At 38.7% G+C, this 25396-nt stretch overlaps 2 protein-coding genes and 2 pseudogenes across 7 annotated transcripts in view; 2 read left to right on the forward strand and 2 right to left on the reverse strand.

The window, feature by feature from the left end:
- The first annotated feature begins 308 nt into the window (after positions 1–308).
- Positions 309–14470, forward strand: KLHDC2 (kelch domain containing 2). Of its 3 annotated transcripts, none has more exons than XM_070469097.1 (13): positions 309–780; positions 3028–3107; positions 4832–4905; positions 10201–10316; positions 10618–10699; positions 10863–10946; positions 11465–11545; positions 11623–11681; positions 12092–12201; positions 12588–12660; positions 13697–13784; positions 13877–13929; positions 14161–14470. In XM_070469097.1, exons 1-13 carry the CDS (start codon positions 635–637, stop codon positions 14282–14284), a joined length of 1170 nt encoding a protein of 389 aa, XP_070325198.1. In that variant the 5' UTR covers positions 309–634; the 3' UTR covers positions 14285–14470. The 3 variants fall into 3 exon arrangements, with proteins under 3 accessions (XP_070325198.1, XP_020766251.1, XP_020766257.1); XM_020910592.2 differs by having other exon boundaries at positions 310–780; positions 4788–4905; XM_020910598.2 differs by lacking the exon at positions 309–780 and adding an exon at positions 1018–1068 and having other exon boundaries at positions 4788–4905.
- LOC139035800 (small nucleolar RNA SNORA11) lies at positions 9292–9415 on the reverse strand (annotated as a pseudogene).
- Positions 12564–25396, reverse strand: part of NEMF (nuclear export mediator factor) — a 51820-nt gene continuing 38987 nt past the window's right edge. For all 4 annotated transcript variants that reach the window (XM_020910536.2, XM_020910529.2, XM_020910524.2 and 1 more), the window contains exons 26-33: positions 23637–23790; positions 18777–18854; positions 18432–18629; positions 17190–17222; positions 16276–16376; positions 16134–16177; positions 15972–16051; positions 12564–15715 (exon numbers count right to left, since the gene is read on the reverse strand). In XM_020910536.2, coding sequence (XP_020766195.2) covers positions 15638–15715; positions 15972–16051; positions 16134–16177; positions 16276–16376; positions 17190–17222; positions 18432–18629; positions 18777–18854; positions 23637–23790 — 766 coding nt within the window. In that variant the 3' untranslated portion in view covers positions 12564–15637. The remainder of the gene's footprint in view (positions 15716–15971; positions 16052–16133; positions 16178–16275; positions 16377–17189; positions 17223–18431; positions 18630–18776; positions 18855–23636; positions 23791–25396) is intronic.
- On the forward strand, positions 21243–24197 carry LOC139035610 (cytochrome c oxidase subunit 7C, mitochondrial pseudogene; annotated as a pseudogene).

Below are 25396 nucleotides of genomic sequence, written 5' to 3' on the forward strand. Positions count from 1 at the left end.
GGGCACCGACTCTGGAGACCCTGAAACCTCAAACTTACTAGCTGAGCCATTTGCCACCCGCTTCTGGGCTGTGAATATCCTTCCGTCAAACAAGACCTTCTTGGGAAGAAAGACTCTTTTGCAAGCGTCTAGCTAATTCAGCATCTCCTCGTGATGAAGGGAGGCTCGGAGGTGCTTGGAAGTACCTTTAGCTTCTGGGCCCTGGCCCGGCAGGCGCAGGCGGCGGGAGGACTCGGAGCAGGGGACGCTCAGCGCCCGCCGCACTTCCGGATCCCGGCTAGCGGCGTCAGCGGAACGGGCGGCTCCCAGCGCGGCGTAAACAAGGGCCCTTCGAGGCGAGAAGCGAGCTGGAGGCGGGGCTGACGGGCTGGAGCTGGTATCAGCCCGAGGCGGACCCTTGCCCGCCCTGCTCGCGTCCCAGCGCCCTGGCCGCCCCCAGCCCGCAACCCCTCCGCCGGCGGCGAGAGGCCGTCCTCGCAGAGACGGGCCGGGAGGACAGAAGCCCGGGCGGCGGGGCGCGGCTGTAACACCGAGCCTTTCGCCGCCGCCGCGCGTCTCTCTCTTTTCCTTTGTCTTTTTCTCCTCCGCGGGTGCGGGGATTCTGGTGAACCGAAGTGCAGCCTCAAGATGGCCGATGGCTACGAGGACCTGCGGGAAGACGAGCTCCCAGGGCCGGCCTACGAAGGCTACGAATCCGCGGAGCTCGCCTGCCCCGCCGAGCGCAGCGGCCACGTCGCCGTCAGCGACGGGCGCCACATGTTCGTCTGGGGCGGTTACAAGGTCAGTGGGCGGCCGGGTCGCGGCGGGCGTCGGCCGGCAGTTACTGGTCGGGGGCGGCTGGCCGGGCGGGAAGGGCGCCTCCAGCGCCCCCGCGCCGCGACTCCGCCGGTTGGTTCGTTCTCCTGCGAGTGTGGGAATCTTCCCACGGGTCTCCCCACCCGCCCCAGGGCTCCTGGACTGTTGTCACGGCCGCCTTCTGCTTACAAAGCCTGCTCCCCGCTCCTTGCCCGCGCTTACCCAGCGCGCTCTTAGATGTCCGAGCTTTACCTGTGGAGGGCGAGGCGGGCGGTGCGAGACCGCGAAACGTGTTTTTATTTAAAGGGTTGGGGTGTAAGAAGGGACGGTGTGTGAGGTCACTCTTTATTTGTTATCGGGCCTCCTAGGAGCACACTGCCTTACAGAGCCAGGGTCCGGTGCCCGCTGGTCCCGTGGCCAATTTATGAGGAGGCGACCGCGTAGGGAATATGCGCCGGCATTCCCCAAGGCCGCAAGAATTGGCTTGTTGAACCTTCCCGCCGGTTCAGGAGTCCCAGCCACCCTGTGCACCTGCCATCCTAGTGTTACTCGAATGTTTCGGGGCTATTTTCCTTTTGGTTTCAGCTGAGAAAGGATTGAGATAACACTCCACATTCTAGAATCGTCTTATTTCATTTACTGGGGTGGTTTGGATCTGTTCTTACCAGAAATATTTTTAGTCCCTTTTTTAAAAAAAATGATCTGCCCCCGCTCCAATTTGCTAGAAATCTAGTCCTGGACAGCAGTGCCTTCCATGACTTGGAAGCACTAGGTGATTCTGATAATAGATTTTAGCTTATGCTACAGTTGATGTGACTATTTTTTGAGATGACTCTGAAAAGATAGCTGGGGAAAAGCTGTCTTAATTACTTCCTTTGATTCCTTTCTCCTAATCCTACTTAATCTGAAATGTTTTCCCCAGCCTCCAATGAATAGGTGTTCAGAGGAGGGTATTTGGTAGGAGCAAGGTGGCTGGTACCGGGTGACTTTTATTAAAATGTAAATAATTGCCTTGGAGAAAAATAAAACTGTTAGTCGTCTGTAGGAAGAGGGAAGGTGAGGGGAGAAGGGGAGAAGGGTTGTGCGGGTGGAAGATTCTGAAGGTGAGTTGTGGAGAGCCTGGATGCCCAGGGCTGAGGCGGGGTGGAGAAGCGTGACTAGTGAAGGAAGTTTGTAGTTCTCAAACAGGCTTCCCTCCACATTCTGGCTACAACCCTAAGAGTACCACACACCAGAGGCCCTTGGGAGATTGTTTTGATTTCAGTAAACCTTAGCTTCATACACAGAAGTCAGTTTTCCTCCTCCTGCCAGACTGACGTACTCTGGGTCAACCTGCTATCTTGCTCCCAGCGTTTTTGTTTCATAAGTGGTCGAGTGGGAAGAGAAATGTTTACATGCCCAGATGTTCTGTTCTGTGTGTTTTTTAAGCTTGTGACTCTGACACCCATTCCTAGTGAACTGCAGCTGTTTACTGTATGTTAGCCTTGTCCAGAAGGTGGCCAGGGTGGTTGGTCCAAAGTCCGGAGGGGTCAGGCCGGGTGGCTGAAGTTGCAGATTCAGAGAAAGGAGGCTGGAATCCTGGCTCCACCATTTCTTGCTGAATAGCCTTGGGCAACTTCTCTGAGAAACCTATACCAGCTATTTCTTATGGTGGTTGTGAGGATTAAATATAGCACTCCATGGATAGCACTTCGCTGGTTCTGGTATATAGTAAGCTCGATCTGAAGGGAAATGGAACAGAACAAGGAACTTAAGATTTTGTACAAGGACTTGATATTTGCAGTTCTGCTGTCTCTGTTTCTTGGTAGAGAAAGAATGGGTAAAAGGGAAGAACGTCTGGCCTGTTAGTGTGGATCAGGTGCTTTCAAGGTTGAACTTTCTTTAGCCTGCCAACATGACACAGATAATCTCCCATGAGGTCATGTAACTCAGATTTGGTGCGTGGAGTGTTCAGGATAAAGTAGCCTTAGAGATTACCTGGAGATCTGTTAACTTCGTGCATCATTGCAACTGCTGTATCAAGAATGTGAATTGAGGCCTGTCTATATTAAGCATTACCTTGAGTATATGGCATGGGGTAGGGAGAACTGTACCTGTCATAGAATTGTTAAAACCTGTTTAACTTCTTGTAACTCTCGGTATCAAATGAGATAGATGTGAAAAAATATACAATAGTGCCTTTTTAGAATACAAGTTATTTTTTGTATTTGCAACTTTTTGTTGTTGTTTTAGAGTAATCAAGTCAGAGGATTATATGACTTCTATCTGCCTAGAGAAGAACTCTGGATCTACAACATGGAGACTGGAAGATGGTAACTGTAGATATTAAGAGGGGGACTAGAACATCCAAATAAGGTTGCAAACAAAAACATACTCTGTAAAACCCATACTACTGAATAAAAGCACTTTAATTAAAGATGCTAACCTAGCTGTATATTTTGAAAACAGTATTCAACTAGCTTAGCATAGCTTCTAACCTTAAATACTTCTGTATTTCTTCAGTAGTTACTAGATGCTTTTATGACCTTTGAAGAAATTTCTATTCAGAACTGTGGCAAGTATTATAGCAATATTAAAGAGGTAGAGGCTTCAGACCCTGGAATGGAAATACAATAAAAGTTCCATATATATATTCAATATGTTATGTCTTCTGTTAATGTATTTTGAATGTGAGAAGAATTTCTAAACTATTTGCTAGAAATGAAGGTAGTATTCTATTTTAATGAGCTCTAATATTAAAATTTCTATGCACATTTCTTTGAATTAGCATGTTTTGCCTTAAAAACAAAATTAAATTTGCCATCCATGCAAACTGGGGTTATTCTGAAAGGACTTTTTGCCAGTTTCATACCAGTAATTTTTGAGTACGTTCTTAGCAGAATTAATGAATTCTCAAAATGCTGGGTTGGCTGGGTTTGAGGATTTAGAAAGTAGTTTTCCCCATGGTTTGCTTTATGAAAACTTAGTCTGTTATATATTTTAGCACATTAGAGATCTCAGAAGTAGGAGAATACTAGTTCCACTTGATTTAAGAGTTCAACAGAAGGTAAACCAGGATTATTTTTGCATATAGCCAGTGTTAATCTAGCTGTTTAATGATCTTTTTCTAGAGAACTTGGCATTTATAATTGTATTCCTTTAATGGGGAAGCTTTAATTAAAAAAGAAAATTCAACCCCATAAAGAATTTTTACAAAATCAGCCTATCAAAACTTAAAAATTGGGAATTCCCTAGTGGTCCAGTGGTTAAGACTCCGTGCTTCCACTGCAGGGGGCACGGGTTCAGTTCTAGATCGAGGAACTAAGCTACGGCATGTGCCACAGCACAGCCAGAAACAGACAGACATAAAGCTTAACACAGATGAAGTGATATTAGGAGCAGAAACCCTTGAATGTCATATTAATATTCTGAATCTTAGAATTAACCTTTTGATTCAGATTCACTTTTAGACTTAGAATGAGTTAAAACAGGTAAAGAGCACTCAGAGGAATGGTTGGCCTATAGTAGACACTACCTGAGTGTCTGTAGTATTACATAAGGTTGGAATCAGACTAATTTGAATGGTTAAAGGTGACTGAATTAAAAAATACTTATTAATCTGTCAGGACTGAGATTTTGAGATTTTCTTCCTTTGGGTTCTTGGCCCACTCAAAAAACCAAAACCATCATTTATAGTCAAGTAACTAGAAAAAGCAAACAATTTAGTTAGAGAAATGTTAAGATGGTTTGCTCCTAGAGTAATACATGACATGTAGGCTTTCAGAACCTCCCGTGCTGTCACGTTAGTGCCTGCTGGCACAGCCTGTGGAGGGGGTGGCAGGGACAAGTTAGTTCATTCTTCTAATTAATTTTAGAGCCAGAAGAGACCTCAGCATGGCTACTCACACCTTATTTTTTCCTTTTATTGTGGGGATAGAATTAGAAGAATGGATACATTGTTGCATTTCTTCTTCTTGGGGAAATTTATTTACATTCAGTTCTTTCCCTCTCAGGAAAAAAATTAACACTGAGGGTGATGTTCCTCCTTCTATGTCAGGAAGCTGTGCCGTGTGTGTGGACAGGGTGCTGTACTTGTTTGGAGGACACCATTCAAGAGGCAATACAAATAAGGTTAGTGTGTGTAAGGATGGTTTAAGGCAATTTTGTTCTTTTTCAGACCACTTTAGATTTCTAAGGTTAACCCAGTTTATTCCTGTTCAAGTTTAAAAACATGTGTACTTGATTGTGATATGTTCTTTGCAGCTACTTATTCTCTTATTAATAAAATGCTGTAGTATTAGATGAATATTAGTAAACTAAAAACAAGATGCAGTTTGGGGGGCGAGGTGGGGTATTGATGGCTCAGATGGTAAAGAATCTGCCTGCAATGCAGGAGACTTGGATTCCATCCCTGGGTTGGGAAGATCCCCTGGAGAAAGGAATGGCTTTTCACTACAGTATTCTTGCCTGGGGAATCCCATGGACAGGAGCCTGGCGGGCTACAGTCCATGGAATTATAGTGAGTTGCACACACCTGAGCAACTAACACACACAGTAAACTTTAACTGGCCACAACTCAAAAAGTTGTAAGGAGAAATTAACACTGACAAAATTTCATATACTAACATTCCTATAACATGGCACCATAAGATACTGTTGTTCAGACTTTTGTCTATGTTTTGCCCAAATAGGAAAAAGGCATGTTTTTCTCAGGCCCATACAAGACAGATGCAGTCAGAAAGATGCATGTAATATATGTTCAGTTAGTTCAGTTGCTCAGTCATGTCCAACTCTTTGAGACCCCGTGGACTGCAGCATGGCAGCCCTCCCTGTCCATCACCAACTCCCAGAGTTTCCTCAAACTCATGTCCATTGAGTTGGTGATGGCATCCAACCACCTCATCCTCTGTCATCCTCTTCTCTTCCCGCCTTCAGTCATTTTTCCCAGCATGAGGGTCTTTTCCAATGAGTCCGTTCTTCACATCAGGTGGCCAAAGGATTGGAGTTTCAGCTTCAGCATTGGTCCTTCCAATGAATATTCAGGACTGATTTCCTTTAGGATGGACTGGTTGGAACTCCTTGCAGTCCAAGGGACTCTCAAGAGTCTTCTCCAACACCACAGTTCAAAAGCATCAATTCTTTGGAACTCAGCTTTCTGTATAGTCCAACTCTCACATCCATACATGACTACTGGAAAAACCATACTACTAGCTTTGACTAGATGGACTTTTGTTGGCAAAGTAATGTCTCTGCTTTTTCATATGCTGTCTAGGTTGGTCATAACTTTTCTTCCAAGAAGCACGCGTCTTTTAATTTCATGGCTGCAGTCACCATCTGCAGTGATTTTTGGAGCCCAAAAGATAAAGTCTGTCATTGTTTCCACTGTTTCTCCATCTATTTGCCATGAAGTGATGGGACCAGATACCATGATCTTAGTTTTCTGAATGCTGAGCTTTAAGCCAACTTTCTCGCTCTCCTCTTTCACTTTCATCAAGAGGCTCTTTAGTTCTTTGCTTTCTTCCATAAGGGTGGTGTCATCTGCATATCTGAGGTTATTGATATTTCTCCTGGCAATCTTGATTCTAGCTTGTGCTTGTTCCAGCCCAGCGTTTCTCATGATGTACTCTGCATATAAGTTAAATAAGCAGGGTGACAATATACAACCTTGACATACTCCTTTCCTGATGTGGAACCAGTCTGTTGTTCCATGTCCAGTTCTAACTGTTGCTTCCTGACCTGCATACAGGTTTCTCAAGAGGCAGGTCAGGCGGTCTGGTATTCCCATCTCTTTAAGAATTTTCCACTTTGTTGTGATCCACACAGTCAAAGGCTTTGGCATAGTCAATAAAGCAAAAGTAGATATTTTTCTGGAACTCCCTTGCTTTTTCCATGATCTAGCGGATGTTGACAGTTGGATCTCTGGTTCCTCTGCCTTTTCTAAATCCAGCTTGAACATCTGGAAGTTCACAGTTCACGTACTGTTGAAGCCTGGCTTGGAGAATTTTGAGCATTACTTTTCTAGCGTGTGAGATGACTGCAATTGTGTGGTAGTTTGAGCATTCTTTGGCATTGCCTTTCTTTGGGATTGGAATGAAAACTGACCTTTTCCAGTCCTGTGGCCACTGCTCAGTTTTCCAAATTTGTTGGCATGTTGAGTGCAGCACTTTCACAGCATCATCTTTCAGGATTTGAAATAGCTCAACTGCAATTCCATCACCTCCGCTAGCTTTGTTCATAGTGATGCTTCCTAAGGCCCACTTGCCTTCAAATTCCAGGATGTCTGGTCTAGGTGAGTAATCACACCATCGTGATTATCTGTTTTGTGAAGATCTTTTTTGTATACTACTTCTGTGTATTCCTGCCACCTCTTAATATCTTCTGCTTCTGTTAGGTCCATACCATTTCTGTCCTTTATTGAGCCCATCTTTGCACGAAATGTTCCCGTGGTATCTCTAATTTTCTTGAATAGATCTCTAGCCTTTCCCATTTTATTGTTTTCCTCTATTTCTTTGCACTGATCGAGGAAGGCTTTCTTATCTCTCCTTGCTAATCTTTGGAACTCTGCATTCAAATGGATGTATCTTTCCTTTTCTCCTTTGCCTTTCACTTCTTTTTACAGCTGTTTGTAAGGCCTCCTCAGACAACCAGTTTGCCTTATGCATTTCTTTTTCTTAGGGATTGTCTTGATCCCTGACTCCTGTACAGTGTCATGAACCTCCGTCCATAGTTCATCAGGCACTCCTATCAGATCTGATCCCTTGAATCTGTTTGTCACTTCCAGTGTATAATTGTAAGGGATTTTATTTTGGTGTGGTTTTCTCTACTTTCTCCAGTTTAAGTCTGAATTTGGCAATGAGTTCATGATCTGAGCCACAGGCAGCTCCCAGTCTTGTTTTTGCTGACTGTATAGAGCTTCTCCATCTTTGGTTGCAAAGAATATAATCAATCTGATTTTGGTATTGACCATCTGGTGATGTCTATGTGTAGTCATCTCTTATATTGTTGGAAGAGGGTGTTTGCCACGACCAGTGTGTTCTCTTGGCAAAACTCTATTAGCCTTTGTCTTGCTTCATTCCGTACTCCAAGGCCAAATTTGCCTGTTACTCCAGGTGTTTCTTGACTTCCTACTTTTTCATTCCAGTCCCCTATAATGAAAAGGACATTGTTTTTGGGTGTTAGTTCTAAAGGTCTTGTAGGTCTTCATAGAACCGTTCAGCTTCTTCAGCATTACTAGTTGGGGCATAGACTTGGATTACTGTGATACTGAATGGTTTGCCTTGGACACAAACAGATCATTCTGTCATTTTTGAGACTGCATCCAAATATGCATTTTGGACTCTTTTGTTGACTATGATGGCTATTCCATTTCTTCTTAAGTTATTCTTGCCCACAGTAGTAGATACAATGGTCATCTGAGTTAAATTCACCCATTCTAGTCCATTTTAGTTCACTGATTCCCAAAATGTCACCATTCACTCTTGCCTGTTTGATCTGTTTCAGTGATATATGTAGACACTTTAAAAAAAATTCATTTATTTAGCAACTTAGTAAGCATCTTACTGCGAGCACTTGCTTAGACATTGGAGACAGATGAATGATACAGTCCCCACCTCTAGAAGCTCACATTCTAGACAGGACACACATACATAAACAATTTCGGGAGCATAAAGAGAAAGAGAGTCAGCTCATAGTAATAGCTCAGTAAATATTGTTGAATCTGAAAAAGAATCCTTACCATTGTGTTTGGTAGGACAGAGGAACAGAAAAACAGAAAGTGTTAACCCAGGAAGTGATGCTTGAGTGGAATCACATACTACAATTGGAAGGGGTATTATGCAAGATATATAGGTATCAAGATGCAGAGTTACAAGCAGATATGTCTGGTTTATGGAAATGCCAAGTGATTTGGCATAGATGGAGCATGTGGGCTGAACTGGTTTCAGATTTCAAACTGTGCTCCTACGAACTCTAGGGATTTGCGGGGGGGATGCTTTGGGACACCTGTGAGAGAAGTATATAGGGTTAGGCAGGCTTCACACCACCCTTTTCCTCCTTCCTTTTAACAATTGTAGCTCCACCTATTTATTTATTTACAGTTCACCCTAAGGTAAATCACAGTTCACTTCAATTAAGTGAATAGTGTTGCATGCTCTTTGGGTTTGGACAAAAGTATGACATATATCCATTATTATAATGTCACACAAAGTATTTCAGTGCTCATAAAAACTTCTGTACTTTGTGTATACATCTCCTCTCTCCCCCTAAACTCCTGCTAACTATCAGTCTTTTTATTGTCTCCATAGTTTTGCCTTTTCCAGATGGCATGTAGTTGGAATCTATTTTTCTCTTCTTTGCCATCCAAAGAAAAGCCTTTATGACACTACTCATGGCTCACCCATGCATCGACCTGACACGCTCTAAGTGGTGAACTTCCCCACTAAATGGCGTAGCTTTTCTTTCAGTGTTGAGCCCTGTCACACTGGTCCTGCCCAGCAGCATCTGGAGGTGCAGGGGAGCATGTGTTTTCTGTTTCTTCATAGGACGGGCACAAGTTTTGCCCCTTGTCACAGTGAACCCAGATTTTTGTTGGGTATGTTGTAAACAGAGAAGCCATTTCTTCAGGTTCTTATTTTTATATTTAGGCGTTTGTTTAAGATTTTGTTGGAAGAAAGGGTTTTGTGCCTAAAAGGTTTTGTGAGGCACTGCTGTAGGCTGTAGTTGAGCCATGTATTTCTCAGGGTCAAAGGGGAGAAAACTAACTTTGACACAACATGAGGAAACTTGGGGGAAAGACTAGTTGTGGCTTTAGTAAAGGGGAGTGGTCAGAGAAATGGTTAATAGTTAAATGAGTAGGGTTGAGCAAAAGAAGCTTTAGGAGCTTAAAAAAAAAGAAGTTAAAAAAAAAGTTAACTTATTGACTATTTAAATATAAGTACCTGGATGTGATCCCTCTGAAAGACAAATGAATACTTAGTCTTTTAAGATTTATCCTTAGCTCCTAGTTAAGTTGGCACTTAAGACATATTTGTTAAATTGAATTTGAAGATGAATTGCTAAGTTTGATTTTTTTTTTTGGTAATACCATCCCAATATACATAAATTAGATCAGTACAATTCAAAGTGCCTATCTCAGGCAAAGAATGTAGTAAATTAACACACCTTCTAATCCTTCAGCCGGAAAGTGGTATGGGGAAAAAAAAATAGGCTGAACACAAACAAGGTGCACAGTGACTTAGGTAATTTACATTCTGGCAGAAATTTCTTATCTAGACTCAGACTAGGTAACATTTTGCAGACTGGCAGCCAGTTTGCAATTATACTTTTAGTAGTACTGAATTAGACATTCTTATTAGCATAAGTGCAATAACATTAAATGCCATGGTTGAATTTCCTTCATGTAACAAAATCTAACATTGCTTCTGGCAGTTCTACATGCTGGATTCAAGGTCCACAGATCGAGTATTACACTGGGAAAGAATTGACTGCCAAGGAGTTCCTCCATCATCAAAGGACAAACTCGGTGTCTGGGTATATAAAAACAAGTGAGTCAGCAGCACCACAGGTTTGGGTTTTTATGTGAAAAGTATTTTGCCATTCACGTATCCTTCGCTAATAACCATTGTAATCATGTAACATGCCTCTGAAGGCCCATGAAGATTAAGTAAATTAACGGCAAAGCACCTAAGACATCGTTGTTAGCCATATTAGCCATTATTATTTGAATAAGTATTTTTATATACTCAAGTGTGCCTTCTCAGCTCATGGAATATTACAAAACAAAAAAAAAATCTCTTATATCTATGGATGTTTGAATTTTTAATGTCTTGGTTTTTTATCAAACAGGTTAATATTTTTTGGAGGGTATGGATATTTACCTGAAGATAAAGTATTGGGAACTTTTGAATTTGATGAAACATCTTTTTGGGTAAATGAAGTTTCGTATTTGCATATGTGGCCTACTTAGTCTGTTGAAATAATATACTTCATTTGCTAATAGCTTTGTTCATTTTGCCCTGTTAATAAACCAAAGGCTGTTTTACAAACATTATTTGTGAAAACTAACTCAGATTCTTTCTTACTTTCTGTAGAATTCAAGTCATCCAAGAGGATGGAATGATCATGTACATATTTTAGACACTGAAACGTTTATCTGGAGCCAGCCTATAACTACTGTGAGTTACTGAAGAATAATGAATTAATTATTAAAGCAAAGCTGCTTCAACGAGAAGGGCAGTTGGCAAGTGGTATAAAATTGACAGCTTATTATTCTCCAAGGAGTCTAAAACGAAAAAGTTAATGAGTGTATAGACTAGCCCAGTATCTGTCATCTAATAGCTGTTAAAAGTGGTATTGTCTGTAATTAAGTAAATGACCTAGTGCTGGATTGGGATTTAAATTACTCAAATGTTAGATGTCTTTTTCCTCTGACACAGTGTCATATAATGTGCTAGCTTTTATTTTAAAAGAAAAGTAAAGTGAGTAAGCATTCTATTAACTAGCCCATTCGGTAATGTTTCTCAAAAGCTCCCAGTTTTGGTAGTCAGCCTTCAGTGCTGCTGTTTATTAGAAGTTTGCACTTCAGCTTAAGAGCTCAAGTGTTCTGCACATTCTGTCCCACCTCCAGAAAAGACTTCTTTCTGGTATTTATAAAACGTTCACTTATTCATTAAATTGTTTTTATGACAACTAGGGTAAACCACCTTCACCTCGTGCTGCCCATGCCTGTGCAACTGTTGGGAACAAAGGCTTTGTGTTTGGAGGCAGATACCGAGTGAGTATATAAAACAGTTTCAAAGATGTGCTTTTCAGTTACTCAGAAAGATAACTAGTTAATTTATCCTTTTTTAGGATGCTAGAATGAATGACCTTCACTATCTTAATCTGGATACATGGGAGTGGAATGAACTGTAGGTATCATTTAGATAATTATTTAGGAAAGTTTTTAAAAAAAAAGTCAATGGATTTTCCCCCTTACTCTCTATTATTAGTACATAATATACCTGCTTTCCTTTTCTGTAACAATGAATTTAAGTAAACATGATCACTAAATCCTTAAGGAATCTTTAAATTTTCAGTTCCCATAACTGTATGTCTAGCATAGAGCATGTGCTCAGTGTTTGTTGAAAAGATCTAAAGTTGACCCTCCTTCCAAGAAAATAGTTCATTGAAAAGCGTGTAGCTGTTAATATCAAGAAGCCTTTTTTAAAGTCTCTTCAAAATTCCATATAAAATTTTAAAGAAAACTTCAGTATTTCTCTGCTTTAAATACAGTAGTGGCTTTTAAATGCAGATATTGTAACTTTGCTCTCATTTTCAGAATTCCACAAGGCATATGCCCAGTTGGCCGATCTTGGCACTCACTAACACCAGTTTCTTCAGATCATCTGTTTCTCTTTGGAGGATTTACCACTGATAAACAGCCACTAAGTAAGTACTTTTAAAATATTTTAAAAAGTTATTATATGTCATTCATAAGTAATATATAAATAGCTGGAAAAAATCAGTATTTTAGGTGTTATCAGAGGGCTATACGGATAGTTAGAAGGTTTGGTATTAATTTTGATCCTATAATATACATAGCATTGTTTTCATATGACACATCTATCTGTCCAGTTTAAAAAAAAAAGTTACCTAGAGCTCTTTGCCGTGCTAAGGGCTTACATGCCTAACTGCAGGGGGAAAAAAGGAAATATACTTTCTGTATCTACTCAAAATCTGATTCATTATTGTTTTTACTAAAGCTGCACTCTTTAAATATCAGTGTCACATTGACAGAATAACACACTTCATGCTTTTTTCTTTGCTTTAATCAGGTGATGCGTGGACATACTGCATCAGTAAAAATGAATGGATACAGTTTAATCATCCCCATACTGAAAAACCAAGGTACGAACTATTTAAAAGGTAGTTCTTATGTTGAGTAAGGTCCTTAGAGATGTGTAAGACTGGTAATGGATGAGAAAATTCAGTTGGCTGCATGCACTTCCTCATAAAAACCCTAGCATTCATTAAGGTTTAACATCATACCTTTTGAAAGAAAACCAATGTTCTTAGTATTAGTACTTTCTTTTTCATCATCTGTGCATGAAAAACAGGGCTGGATTTTGCTTTTTGCTTCATCAGAATACTGACATCGTTAAAATTTATACTAAAACTCTTTACCAGAGTAGAACTGTTTCTAGATTTGTCATTTGAAAAAGGAACTTCTGGTTCTCTTCTAGGAAAGAATTCAAAACCCTAAAGAATGTTTGAGGGTGAGGGAATCAAGAAGTTTCAATCAAATGTACAGTTACACTGTATAACAAATATTAGGAAGTTGAATCGTCCAAAAAGAGCCTGTTAGAACACTGCTACTTTTCTTATCTCAGAATTGTTACAGACTGCTAAAAGGAAATGATATAGTCAGAATTGGTGTTCAAAGCACATTTGTATGTTAGCTTGCATTTTTGTCCATGCCTCTAACCTAAGTAGTATAGTCATGCCACTAGGATGCCTTTCGGCACAAATACTCTTTCCACAGAGTCAGGCCTGAAGATGCTTTGTTTACTCAGGAAGAGTAAAACATTCCTCAGATGTTTTGTGTGAGGACAACTGACCTTGACTATGAAAAGAAGGAGAGGGCATATACCACTCATCTCCCAAAGACTTTTATTGCTCATAAAAACTTAAAAGAGAACAGATTGTTCAATTCAGACTCCTCATTGCATAAATTAGGAATGGACCAGAGAGATAATGATATCCAGATAAAAGACATTGATTTTTCTAGCTTTTTGTACTTTTCCTTGAGATAACTGTGTCTCGATTTTATGTTTTGGTCTGTGCTAAAGACTTTTAGTCTTTATTTCATCATCTCTAGTCTCTAGTATAAATTATCAATTTGGTCTCTGGGGTGACTTCAAACAAGTTCTTGTTTTAAATGTAGATTATGGCATACAGCTTGTGCCAGTGATGAAGGAGAAGTAATTGTGTTTGGAGGGTGTGCCAATAACCTTCTTGTCCATCACAGAGCTGTAAGTACACCACCCTTTATTAAAGGACACTTCGTATTATTGCTGAAACTTTCTTCTGAAATACTTTTAATGTATTCTTGTCTGTTTTTCAGGCACACAGTAATGAAATACTTATATTTTCAGTTCAACCAAAATCTCTTGTAAGGTAAGTAACTTTTTACTTGGTACATATTTTTAATTGTTTCTTAAACACTTTAAATTAGTGTTCTTGAAAAAATAGATTTATGGATAATTTAAGGGCAATAATAAACTTTCGTTGATAAAACTATCCAGTTCCTGTGAAAATCTTTAAAGTGCTTTTTCTTTTTTGGTAGTTTTTCAAGTGAATATACTTCTAAACAGTAAAGTGAAATTATTTTTCTTTGTCCACTTTCAGGCTAAGTTTAGAAGCTGTCATCTGCTTTAAAGAAATGTTAGCCAACTCATGGAACTGCCTTCCAAAACACTTACTTCACAGTGTTAATCAGAGGTTTGGTAGTAACAACACTTCTGGATCTTAAGGCTTCATAGATAATGCCTCTGATCACTTGCATGGACAGCAATTCTGTAAACATCAGAGTGAAATAATTTGTATAATTATATACACTGTTGTAGTTTGCAGCTTTTTAGTTTTACTGTGCATGTGAATGGCCTAGAGAACCTATTTTTGTGTCTAAAGTTTACAATAAATGTATTTAACAGCAGAAGTTAATAGTTGGGCTTTTTACCCAAAGGAATGATTATTTCCTATTTGGTAACATCAGGGTCTATATCTGTAGAAACATTGTATTAATTATTCCTACCACTATCAAAATGGTCAAGTTACTTTCTAAAGACATTAATATTTTAGCTGTTTCTTTAATGGCATGAGTAGTCTATTATGTTGAATTTAAAACAGTAGGCTACATAAAGTGGTTGTTGATAGGACTACGCTGGTGAAGGAAACCTTGGAAGGACCAACGGCTGTCCAGTCCTCGGCCCCAGTGCTTTGGTGTAAGGGCGGGGCAAGCGGAGTTGCTCATGTTGACTCGAGGCAGCCTGTTGAATTGTTTTAAAATCAACAGCTTTTATAGCTCATAAAGAATGGAAATAATGTATGACTTTATTCTCCATTGTTAGGAGACAGAAGAAAAAAGCTGGGTCAGGAGTCTTTAGTGGTAAACCTGAAAGTGCACTTATAATATTATAGGTTAAGATACTCTTGGGTTAAGATCAGTAACATGCTACTGATAATTACTAGAGGTGGAAAATAAAATGACACAGAGATGAATGAGATTACAAGAAAGAAATTAAGATGAAAAGTAATGGTATTATATAAATGCATGGAAGTTATCAACACCAATTTCTTCTAGGTGTTATCTTAAGCCAAGTCACGGGAATGATTTGTATTTAAAATCTAGTCTAATATGAGTAAAGGCAGAAGAAGTCTACTTCCTCAAGACTTATTAAATGTATAACCACCCCAGCCCCCACCAGGAAAAACAAAACTTGCGATTGGCCTGTAATAGATATATTAGATGTTATATACAGTAGACTACTAAGTCAATAGTCTAACCAGTTGAGCCACTTCACTATTCCATTTCTTTACAACATGAAATGAATACTTACTATTAACCTTCCAAATTTCAAGAAAATGTAGAATAATTGCAGTTGCTTACAATTAGCATTTGCTGTCCACAAATATTTTAGGAAATCCTATCATAGTGTTTCCTCTCTATAAAACTGGAAAAAGACCAAGTCATTTTGGCGAATACAGCAAGGCAATGTTAGTTCACTTTTAAATGCGGAAGTCTTGTTACATGATGTTTTCATCTCTGAACTTCCAAAAGGCTATAAAACTGACTCTTCTCAAATATTTTAGGGTTTCATTTCAGCTATTTTCTTTTTACATTCAGAAGATTGGGTGCAGACACTTTCACTTTGCCAGGAATGTTTCTTGATAAATCCGTGTCCTTAAAAAAAAAAAAAAAAGGCTGAATATTTTCACAATCACATTCTTATGATCTTTATATGTCCTCTGCTGCCAAAAAAATGGCATTTCTAAAATTTTCATCTGAAATTTTTTCTTATTGTTTCTAGCAAGACAGCAGTCTTCTAATAGCTGCAGCTTCCATCTGCTAACAATGCAAAAACAAAAATAAAAAAATCATAACTGCTCACATTTAACTGTACCACCAATCTCTAGAGATTTCTACAGGAATACTTTACCTTTACACTGCGGAATAAGTCTTTTTCTCTTGCTGTTGCTTCTCTGGAATGCATGAAACTATTCAAGGCTGTTTTCGCAGCTGTAAGCAGAAGATAGAAGAATCTACTTCTGTTCAGTCAAGAAATGTTTAAAATCATAATTCACAAAAAGATTTTAAATACCTTTTCCTTTTTTCTGAACTCCAGGAGTAAGTTTCACTTTGTATCTTTAAAAAGGAATTGCATGTGTTACTAAACAGAGATTACAAAATGATTCATAAATCAATGTTGTGGCAGCTGCTTGAGTAAACGCATAATGACTCACTTATAGTTTGTCATGGTGGTATATGGGGCACATATTGGAATGGCAAACAGTAGTACATCTTCAGAATGTGGCTGCCCTGTCAAAGAGTCAAACAGATTTTCCTAAAAAGGAAAAACAAAAACAATTACAAAAGCTATTTATACCAGCCCTAAAATAGGAAATTTCTAATAAAACAATGAATACATTTTATAATTTTCTGATATATAATATTTCACCCTTTGGGGCTATATATAAAGCAGAGCTTAATGACGATTTTCAAAATGACACTTAGATATATTTAAGAGAAAGGGAGAAAACGGGAGGCATTTTTGGTTGTCATAACTCAAGCAGGGTTGGGGGCGGAAACAATATTATTGACATCTATTAGTGTAGATGCCAGGGATGGGACAACTCCCCACAAAAAAGAATTATCCATCCCCAAATGTTAAAGATGTCAAAGTTGGGAAACTGGATTAGAACAGTCATCTCTCATGCCTGTTCTTAAGGAGAAATTCTAGGGCTTAGAGTTCCCATTTTGTGGGCTGCCTAGAAGATTGCCTGTATTTATCTAACAACATGAGTAAATTTAGATTTAGGACAAAACACTTGGTACAGTTAGTGCTTACTGTATGTCATGAACTTTTCTAAATGCTTTATGTATACTGTCTTAGTTCTCACACAACTCTCCTGGTAGAGGCAATTATATCCCGTTTTCCAGATGAGGAAACTGAGGCACAAAGAAAAATGTTTCCAAGGTTGTAGTTATATGTAATAGAGTTAGGATTCAAACACAACAATGTGTTACTCCAGAGCTTGTAGTCTTTTTTTTTTTTTTTTTTAGCCTTTTAAAGTTCTTGCTAGAAGTTGTGTGCCAGATATTGTGGGACCCAGATTGCAGTCAGTGTTGTAGTATGAACCCCAACACAAAATCATACCTCATTTCCCTGTTGGTCTAGATCTTGTTCTTCCTGTTTCAAACATATAAAATTTTAAAAGTCAGTTGTAACTTAAATTGAAACTCTACACCATTAAAATCTATGAAGAGAAAAACTGATAAATATAAGATAGACTAATACATGTGTCTAATATATGAGAAAGAGATGCCATTCAAAGAAAAAAAAGGATGTGCCCTAAAGTTAAAAAAAAGACCTCCACAGAATATATGCTAATGAAAGTCTTAGTCACTCAGTTGGGACCAACTCTTTGCGACCCCATGGACTGTACAGCCCACCAGGCTCCTCTGTCCATGGGATTCTCCAGACAAGAATACTGGAGAGGGCTTGCCATTCCTTCTCCAGGGGATCTTCCCCACACAGGGATTGAACCCAGGTCTCCTTGCACTGCAGGCAGATTCTTTACCATCTCAGCTGCCAGGGAAGCCCATTGATAATTATGAATATTCTTTTAACAGTTATGAATATTTGTAAGGTTTACAGAGTAAGTAATATAAAAATCTGAAGACAAAAACTGAGTTAATACTACTAACAACACTGTTCAGGGAACCAAGAAAACAGTAATACATTTAGGATCCCTGTAAGCACAACCTGCACTGAATGGAGCACACATACAACCAGTTTAACTCCATGAATAAAAATACAAAATACCCCATGAATATAAAATGAAACCAATTTATAAAATAAATCCTTTGTTCAGAATTTCAAAAAGATGTACATATTCATGCAAGAAGATACACATTAAGGCCAGACTTTTGTACTCAGCTGATAGAACTAGGCAACTATCTTAACTGGAAAAATGTTAACATCTCACACTGTGTAGTCACATTTGACATCATGTAATACAGTATATATTCTTATAGAAAAACCTAGAAAAGTGCAAATTCATTTCTCATTCACGGTCAACATAATCCTAATTATCTGTTTTAACTAAGTTTCCACCAGAATCTAGTTTCTCCATAAAATTTTCTAATGGCTTATGATAAACTTTTTAGGAGCTAACCAACACTGCCATTTTTTATATATGGCAATTAAAATTTAGGTCTTTTAGGCTATATTTCTTTTTTCTTTTTAGGCTGTATTTCTAAGGTAACTTCCCATTAGGAATAGGGTTACCACTCACCCTGGTTTTATTTTAGCACTGTAAATCCCATGTCCTGGGAACCTTGAGATCATTGGTCACCCTAATGAAGAAGCAAAAGCCCATGTGTGTGGTAGCCTTACCTTGTCATCATGTGGATCATCTACAGCCAAGTCTTGTAACTCATGAGTGGTAACTTCAAGGGATGGAGTTTCCTTCTTTATGCTGTCTGAAACTCTTGGTCCACCTCTAGGTTTCTGGGGCTGTTTCTTCACTGGTTCATCCTTTATTTTGCCTTTCTTTCCCTTTTTCCCTTTTTCTTCTTTGTTCGAACCTGCAGACTTCATAGAGGGAAAAGCAGTTAATGCTGACAGTATTTTCAATGTTGTCAGTTCTTTAACAAAGTACTGAATGCACAGCATATGATAGGCAGTGGTCCGGATGCCCCTTGAAAAACAAATGAAAATTTATTATTAAATGTTACTTACTCCCAGCAATTTCATGATGAGCTCACGTTCTTCTTCATCTTGGTCCTTGTATTTTTCCTTCATTTTTTTCATTTTACTCTACAAAAAAAAAAAAAATTTTTGGTTGGAAAAATTCAGCAGTAAGAAAATGTTAAGACATGTATATAAAGAAAAGGCACTTCTCTAATTCTGTCAAAATGGTTATTCAGTAAGGCACCACTTTAACAACCAATATGGAGTCTTTGAAGATGGATAAATCCATAGTCCTCACCCTCAAACAATTGACCATCTTGTGGAAAAAAAGATACACAGAATAAATTAATGCAAAATATTCTAAATGCAAACAAGTTTATATCTAAGATAATTTAGAGAAAGGAGACTTTTTTTTTAGCTTGAGCAAGAACTGAAGGGAAGAAATAAAGCAGAACTGAAAGATTCACTGCATCTGGGAATACAGGAAAGGCAAGATTATAATGTAAAGACAGAACAGAGTAGTAACAGCTAGTCATCACACATGGTTGTCATCAGGATACACATAAGAATAGGAAATGGGGCAGCAAAATTTAGCTGGGTATTTATTGCAGAGACTCTTAATACTTTGGATTTCATCAATTAAACAACTGATTCTTTACTCTGAGTACACATCCAAATCACTCGACCAGTTTTTAAAACCATAGACATATAGGCTTCACCTCCAAAGGCTTTCATCTTGACTAGTCTTAGCTAGGACCCAAATAACAAATTTGTAAAATCGTAAAGATTTAATAAGACACACACAAAAAAACACTATACAAGATTGACAAATCAGACTTCATTAAAATTGACAAATGCTGCTCATCAAAAAACACTACTACAGAAGTGAAAAAGCAAGTCTCAAAACATGAGAAATATTTGCAGTACAGAAAACCAAGAAAAGACATGTGTTTAGGATTTCAAAGAAATCAGTGAGAAAGTTGGACAACCCAACTTTTAAAAGCCAAATTAAGATTTCAGTATATACACACTTGAATGACTTGAAAAATGCCAACAATACCAAATGAAAGTGACAATGTAAAGCAACTGGAACTCGGATACACAGCTTGGTGGGAAATTGGTACAAGTACTCCAAAAAACTGGTAATATCTACTAAGTCAAACACAACATGTGCGCTCTAACCCCAGCACTTCCACTCGTAGCTATACAGGACAGAAATGCATATTTGTGAATCTCAAAGATACAGGTCTTCAATGATGAACAATATAGTAGACAGAAACTGGCAGATGCTATTTAGCAATGCAAATGAACTGTTACAACAACATGGATTATTCAGAAGGTTGAGTGAAAGATGTAAGACAGGAATATATAAAGGATGATTGCTTTTTTACATAAAGTTCAAAACCAGGCAAAATAATCTACTGTGATTAAGACATGTTTTTCTCTGGTGGGAATACTATTTAGAAAGGGGCAAGAGTGAGCTTTCTGGAGTAATATAAACAATCAAGGGTCTTGTTCTGGGTGTTGGTTTCACAGATATATGTGCATATAAAAACTGAACTAAAAGCAAAACATCTGCATATTACTATATATATGTAGCATGTGTACTGAATCATGTCCGACCCTTGGAGACCCCATGGACTGCAGCCTGCCAGATTCCTCTGTCCATGGAATTTTTCCAGGTGAGAATACTGGAGTGGGTTGCCATTTCCTCCAGGGGCTCTTCCCAACACAGGGATCAAACCTGGGTCCACTGCGTCTCCTGCACAGGCAAGCAGATTCTTTACCACTGAGCCACCTGGGAAGCCCACTATATGTATGTTACACCACAAAAAACAAAACAAAAACTTGAGAATAGAATGAACTATTACCAATAAATTGAATCAAGAAATGGAAAACTCAACAAAAAGAATAGTTTTTTGGAAAAATATAGCTTGGGAAAACCAACTTTGAAAAAAAAAAACCTGAATGGAGTTATGATCACTAAAGAAATTAAGTACTTAAAAACCTACCCTGAAAGTGTTACTTGCTCAGTGGTGTCCGACTCTTCTGTGACCCCATGGACTGTAGCCAGTCAGGCTCCTCTGTCCATGGAATTCTCCAGGCAAGAATACTGGAGTGGATTGCCATTTCCTTCTCCAGGGGATCTTCCCAACCCAGGGAGGGAACTTGGGTCTCCTGCATTGTAGGCAGATTCTTTACCATCTGAGCCACCAGGGAAGCCAGATATCCCTAAACATCAGGCCCAACTGCTAAAAAAAATTTTCAAGGGACAAATGATCTCCATTTTATACAAAGCACTAGAGAGCATAAAAAAGGAAAAGTACTAAACTTACTTTATGAAGCTGGTATCACCCAGATACCCAAACAAGGCAAGGACAGAATTAGGGGATTTTATTGTGTAATTTACACATGAACTCACTCAGGGAGAAAAACAGACGCAGAAAAGGCATTCAGTAAAACTTATGATTATTAAAACTAGCCCTTTGTAAAGGATGTCTACCAACAACCCACAAGAAACATACTACAATGTTAAAAATCTTAGAATTAGAGTTGGGGGAACAAGGTCGTGAGGAAGCAGCCGTTTTGCGGCAGCCATTTCTTCCGCGTTCAGTCTCGATCTTCTGTAGAGGTTCCAACAGCGCTATGTTGGGACAGAGCATCCGGAGGTTCACAACCTCTGTGGTTCGTCGGAGCCACTACGAGGAGGGTCCAGGGAAGAATATACCATTTTCAGTGGAAAACAAGTGGCGGTTACTAGCTATGATGAGTTTGTTCTTTGGGTCTGGATTTGCTGCACCTTTCTTTATAGTGAGACATCAACTGCTTAAAAAGTAACCCATGAGACAGATATGAAGAGGAACATATTAAGAGGTGCAGTCTCTTAAAAGGATCAAACCCTTGAACTCAGCATCCTAGATACGTTTGTAAAAAAACTTATGGCATAAATCCTTATTGCCTCTTCTCTGAAATATGGAACATGATAATTGAACACGTGCTTGCATTTTATTTGGGTAATAATGCATTATTAGTCTCTTAATTAAATATTTGATTAAAAAAATCTTAGAATTAGTCCCTTTAATGTATTACTATAATAAAGAGGCATGCTATTTCTTACTTTTATGCCACACTGTACTGATGTTTGAGTCAGTACAAGAAACATAAGAAAAGCAAAGCCATTATTTGCAGACTGACTGCCTAAATTTCATCTGTCGCTGCTGCTGCTAAGTCACTTCAGTCGTGTCCAACTCTGTGCGACCCCATAGATGGCAGCCCACCAGGCTCCACCGTCCCTGGGATTCTCCAGGCAAGAACACTGGAGTGGGCTGCCATTTCCTTCTCCAATGCATGAGAGTGAAAAGTGAAAGTAAAGTCGCTCAGTTGTGTCCGACTCTGCGACCCCATGGACTGCAGCCTACCAGGCTCTTCCGTCCATGGGATTTTCCAGGCAAAAGTATTGGAGTGGGCTGCCATTGCCTTCTCCTTCATCTGTAGATGAAATGTTAAATACCCAAGTAAAGCTCCTTAATACTATCAGCTGGACGAATACCCTTAGTGCATACATATGACTTTTTTTTAAGATAAATGACTAAAAATAAGAATTGCTGAGTCAGAGGGTAAATGCACTGTTAGGACTCTTGATTGGCATTCCCATGGTATATATTCAAACTTGTACTGAATGACTGAATACACATTATCCATTAATTTGATGGGTGAAAAAAGTCCCCTTGTTTACATAAACATTTCTCTGATCTACCCCCTTACCCTGCAATTTGCCCTTTCTTTCAATTATATTGAGCTATATTGATGGTTCTTTTCTCTACCAGATTTAAAACCAGATTTTTTAAAAGATGACTAGCCACAAATTCTGAATGCTTCATACCCTTTAAAACAACAATTTATGGTTCTGTGTCTAGATTTTATTCTGCTTCACTTTTCTACCTGGCTGTTCCTATGTTAATACCATTCTGTTTTAGAAAGTCTAACAGTAAATATTTTACTACCTAGTAAGGAGACCCATCCTTCATCTTCTTTCCCAAGATTCCCTTAACTATTCTCTGGTATGTACTCTTTCAAATGAACTTTCAAATGGTAATTAAAAATCTCAATTCTTTTTTGAATGACTTCATGTTGAATTTACATAGTAATACAGGGAGAATTGATTTTTTTTCCCCTTTCATCCCTGGTCCAGGAATTGAACTGAGTCCATGTACCACAACTACTGAGCATATACTCTGGAGACCATGAGCCTCAATCACTTAGCCCGTGCACCACAACTTAAGCTTGCATGCCTAGAGCCTGTGCTCTACAAGAGAGGCCACTGAAATGAGAAGTCTGTGCACTGCAACTCGAGAGTAGCCCCTGCTTGCCTCAACTCGAGAAAAGCCCAAGCAGCAGTGAAGACCCAGCACAACCAAAAATAAAAAACTCCATAGCAGAAGAAAACTAAATTAAAAAAAAAATTTCAAAAGAATTTAATTTTCTTAAAGATACACCTATACATCAGCTCATAATCTCTACACAGCTATTTTTTAAAGTATAGTCTATATCCACTACCTCGTCTTTCTTCATCCCCTACCTTTATAAAATAGGTAAGAACTGTAACCAAAACTGCATTAATAATTGAAAAAGAAACTACTAAGTTAAATTATCAGATCAGCACTGCCAGTTTTTAGCTGAGTGTCTCTGGCAAATAAATCAATCTCCTATTCCTCTTCTACATAACTTGAGAGAGAGTTTCTGTATAGATGGTCTTAAAAGAACAGAGAGTGATCTCTATGCTCCTAAACACTACCTTTTCAACTAATTTTCAAAAGAAGTCACACAAGATTATTATTCTATTTCACTTAAACTTTAAAAAAGGAACCTCACAACTTCACTTGTGAATCATATAGTACTAAATATTACCTTTTGTCCTCGTTTCATTGGCTGAACAACTGGGACATTTTTGCTTGTGTTCTGATGAGTTTCAATGTGTAGAGCATTTTCTTTTTCTTTGTCCTTTCCTTCTGTCATTTCTAAATCCCCTGAGTCATTTGGAAGCTTCTTTTTCTTCATTTCCCTAAATATAAATGAAATGGAAAATATATTAATCTTAGAATTCCAAATTCTTAATACCCTAAAAAAATGACACGTGGAAGGGAATGTGTATGAGATCATGCCTTCTGCTTAACTTGTTATCACCAGACTACAGTATAAAAGGAGTGCAAGTCGTCACACAAGAAAAAGCTAAAAAGTTCTCTCTCATGAATTTGATTCTTCCTGGCATCCAGGCTCAACACACTGTCATCCTTGACTTATCCTGATTCAGTAGCCACGTTCAGTCCCTCAACACCTTGATGGCCAGGCAAAGGGATCTGTAGTCTTTGTATCACCATGGCCTTCGCAGATGTTAAATGTTCAGTAAAAATTTGTGGGTCTGTTAGTGGAATAAATGGATCTTAGAAAATAAAGAGGAAAGGAAAATCCTATTACTGTGCAATCACATTCCCAATGCCACTGCCCCAGTCCAAGTCCTTATCACTTACCACCCAGACTTCCTCCATATTCCCCCATAATCTGTTCTACATGAACTTCTACATTAATTTTCCATTATTGTTTACCTATGTTACATTTCCATTCAAAATCTTCCAAAAGTCCTCTTCACATCACTTTTAAGATAAGTCTAAAACACTTAGCTTGTTATTCTAGGTTCTCCACTTTTGATTCTATTTCACTTTGCCAATTTTATCATCTATCAGTTCACAAACATGAACATTTTATTCCTTCTACCTCAATCTCCCCAAAGCACCCTCAACATTACTTCCAAATACCTATCACCTCCCCGTCTCTGATCATACTAATTCTCCTTGAAGTTTCTGACCTTAACTTGCATTATCTAAGATGCAACTGTATCTTCAAGGTAAAAACTTGTGATGGTATTTCCCAAAACACTTCAATGCACAAAAAATTCTTATTCCTGAAATACTGTATCAACTTTCAGATAACACTATTTACAGATTTATGGCTATTTCTTGAATCCAGGACTCAAAAGCTTCTTGAAGGCACAAACTTTATATTTTACCTCTTTGTATTCTACCATAATATCTAGCATAATACCATACTCATAAATATCAGCACTCAGTTTTCTATAATTTATAAAGATTATCAAACAAATGGGTTTACTATCCATTCCAATCTAGGGCCTCTTTCTGGAGTGCGTCACCAGCTGTCGTCTTTTCCACTCTGCAGTAGTTGTCTCAGTTGACCCCTTCACTCTATCTTTTTCTGTTTGCCTTCTACGCCCTATTACGTTAAAGAAAAAAAAAGACGGGGAAAACCCCCCAAGTCTTCCTCTTACATAAAAACTGCCTAATTTCAGTACAGGCATGCCTCAGAGATATTACAATTTCTGTTCCAGACCATTGCAATAAAATGAATATTGCAGTAAAGCAAGTCATGAATTTTTTGGTTTCCTAGTGCATACAAATTTATGCTTACACTACCCTGTAGTCTATCAAGTGTGCAAAGCAATATATCTTTAAAAAGCAATTGTATATACCTTAATCAATACTTTACTGCTAAAAAAAAAAAAAATACCACCACCTGAGCTTTCAGTGCATCATAATCGCTTTACAATAGAAACAAAGTTCACTGATCACAGATCACCTGAACAATTACTAATAAAA

Source organism: Odocoileus virginianus, chromosome 6, assembly GCF_023699985.2.
Source record: "Odocoileus virginianus isolate 20LAN1187 ecotype Illinois chromosome 6, Ovbor_1.2, whole genome shotgun sequence".
Classification (NCBI taxonomy): Eukaryota; Metazoa; Chordata; class Mammalia; order Artiodactyla; family Cervidae; genus Odocoileus; species Odocoileus virginianus.